Raw genomic sequence first — 2,775 nt, forward strand, 5'->3', positions numbered from 1 at the left:
GTAGGAGCTCTGATGTGAGCTGGAATCGACCGAGCTATTCTTGGAGACGCTTGCAGAAGCCGTTGTGGATGCTTCTGTTGATTTAGAGGTAGACTTGTTGTTCTTGGACTCGGCGATTTGTCGAATACTGGGCCGCCGCCCGTGCATGTAGAGATGGAAGGGATCAATCATGGGATTCGAGTAGTTGCTTGATCAGGCCTCTCGGATCTTGGTTGGCGTGATCGACATGTTTGGCTCGCGGCAGCGTTGATACGTCGTGGCAAAGGATGGGCAAAGATTTGTCGATGGACTTGCTACGAAAAAGCTGGATGGGGCTGTGGGGCAATCCAACGGACGGGCGTCAAAACCCGATATGCGGGTTTCAGGCTGGGGTAAATGCAGGCAAGCTTATAATGTCAAAGCAACGCGATCAACAATGCTTCGACAAAGGCGTCGCTACCTGAGCGTTGGGTGGACGTGGCTTTTGCGAGGAGGATGTTGATGATGTTGGGAGCAAAGGTAGACGAGCTTAAGGAGATGAACGGGTCACCACGAACCATTCGTGATTGAGCGGAACGGGGAAAGCTGGAGGCAAGCAGCATCCATGTGAGTGCTCAAAGACATATGTGTGTGTGCATACACCGAGCAAAGCAGAACAGAACAAAGCAGACTAACGTCAAAGCAGACTAACATCAAAGCAGGGCAGAGCAGCGGCTGAGGCGCAACGTTGTTTGTTAGTCTGTGAGTGGTGTGAGTGCTTTGAGCTTGGTAGCTGATCACAGTCACGAGTCACGAGTGCTTTAAGCTATGGGCTTAGCTTTGAGCTTTGTGCTTTTCAATCATGAATAGGTCGTGGGTAATCGCCGGCTATCATATGTGTCTTGGACGTGCAGCGCATCAAAATTCGTGATTAAGACGTTTCTATTGTCATTTCCATTTCCATTTCCATTGCCAGTTGAAGATTCATTTTGTTTTTATTGTAATATTACCGTGCTTTTCGGCTTTCGAATCAGTCACAGAATCACAGCAGCGAGCAGCAGATCCAGATCTATGCCAACTTAGCAAAGTGATGACCATCAGCCTTCGTGCTTGGCATAATCATACAGTAAATGGAAATGATTCCGAGAGTCACGAGTCGTGAGTTTCGGGTGAGGTTGGAAGCGATGGATGATGATGGCATTCAAGATTCACGATTCACCAGTCAGGTTTCAGGTTTCAGGTTTCACGATGTACGATTCGTGATTCACCGTCAATCGTGTGAATCGTAAATTGTGAATATGAATTCACAATCACGAATTGCAGTCCCACTCACGACTCGATTAAGAGCCCTTTCGGTTCTGGGCAAACCGACTCACAACTTGACCTGCTTGCTGCTGTGGTAGCATAACCGCATCATACACAATACCTACCCTTTGCTCACGTGTGGACATTCTGAAAAACGCTCTCATTCACGGACGGTGACGCCGGTCGCTCTTTCTGTCTCGCAGCTGAAACTTGCTTTCCTGGATCGTCGCAGCTTGTCTTCTGCTGTCATGCTTTTCCCACGCAAAGCCAAGCCGATGCTTGACCCCCGGTCATCTGATGTACACGTCCACATCCTTAGCGGCGTGGCAAAACACCTTGTGCACTTCAAAACTGACTCGGTAGAATCGTGCTTGTGCTTGGTGCGCGACAATCTAACAACGCATCGTTAGCTGCAACGCAAGCAGCACGCGGACAACGGAGCGTCAAACCTGTCGACGAATCTCTGCAGAACCGCATCAGATCTCACGGTCGTGAGTATTACCTCTTGTCCGTACTCCGTGGTCCACGATCTGTGGTCGATGCCGTCTATACGTTTTTCAGCAGATGCTTTTTTCCCCCTCTTCCAACGTGCCCAAAAACAGCTATCTTCACAATCCATAAAGCAATCATACTCTATGAAGATTCGATCCTTGCGTTTGCGTAGGCTCAAACTGTACCGAGACGATGAGACAGGCGGCAGGCAGAAAGGCAAAGACACACTCAGTAAAGTGCGATCGGCTCAGGGCAATCGAGCAACGTTGAACTTACGTTCTAGAAAGTCAGCAGCCATTAATCTGGCGCATCAATCGTAGCAGGCATCGAGTACGAAAAGGCAACAGTATCAGCTATTTCGTTACGTTCTCCTCTGTCACAAAGCAGCAGGTCAACGTACAACTCTAACGCAATCTCGGGAGGGATGCGATTCCTAAAGTCGGGCACGTCCACGTTGGTAGCTCCACTGTATTTTGTCTTGAAGTGAAGGTACTCGATGACCTTTTCCAGCACCTCTCCTCGGATCTGCAGCCGCGCAGTGTTGCTCTCTGCTTCTGCGAACCCTCCTCCCTCGCCCATGGAAAGCATGGTTTTGATTGTGGGAGATGCCATCACGGTGGTGTTGTCAACCAGAAATCGATAGCCGTCCTGTTGCATCCGCAGACGATTGTCATGTGCCGTGTCAGATCAAAGTGTGCAAGCAAACATGGTCTATGTCGAGATGCTACGCCGTCGTAAGCGGCAGACAAGCGCATCACCAACTGTCAGTCCGTTCCGCAGCAAACTGCAAACATTGCCCAATTACTCACATCGCTGACCAGCGTGACCCATCGAGTCGGTGCTGAATCACTTGTTTCGGTCTATTTACCATCCAATCGGTTCCACCGTATATCGAGAGATGCAGCAGTAACGAGTTGAATACGAGTTGAATACGAGTTGAATACGAGTTGAAAACGAGTTGAAAACGTTGGATTTAGATAAGTCGTCAAGTCGTCCTGGTCCAAAAGTAATCCAACCCCT

General features: G+C 49.3%; 2 protein-coding genes across 2 annotated transcripts in view; both read right to left on the bottom strand.

Moving 5' to 3' along the window:
* Positions 1-171, bottom strand: part of UMAG_15055 (uncharacterized protein) — a gene marked incomplete at both ends in the record, with an annotated part of 3,269 nt that extends 3,098 nt beyond the window's left edge. The window contains one exon of the mRNA XM_011389211.1: positions 1-171. Within this exon, the coding sequence (XP_011387513.1) occupies positions 1-171 (171 nt within the window).
* Positions 172-1,929: 1,758 nt separating this feature from the next.
* UMAG_12055 (elongin C) lies at positions 1,930-2,615 on the bottom strand (the record flags this gene model as incomplete). The annotated part of the gene is made up of 4 exons (XM_011389178.1): positions 1,930-1,934; positions 2,032-2,057; positions 2,156-2,403; positions 2,565-2,615. Coding segments are annotated over 4 exons (330 nt in total), but the record flags the coding sequence as incomplete, so codon positions are not given.
* Between the last annotated feature and the right edge of the window lie 160 nt (positions 2,616-2,775).

Source organism: Mycosarcoma maydis, chromosome 2 (genome assembly GCF_000328475.2).
Source record: "Mycosarcoma maydis chromosome 2, whole genome shotgun sequence".
Lineage (NCBI taxonomy): Eukaryota > Fungi > Basidiomycota > Ustilaginomycetes > Ustilaginales > Mycosarcoma > Mycosarcoma maydis.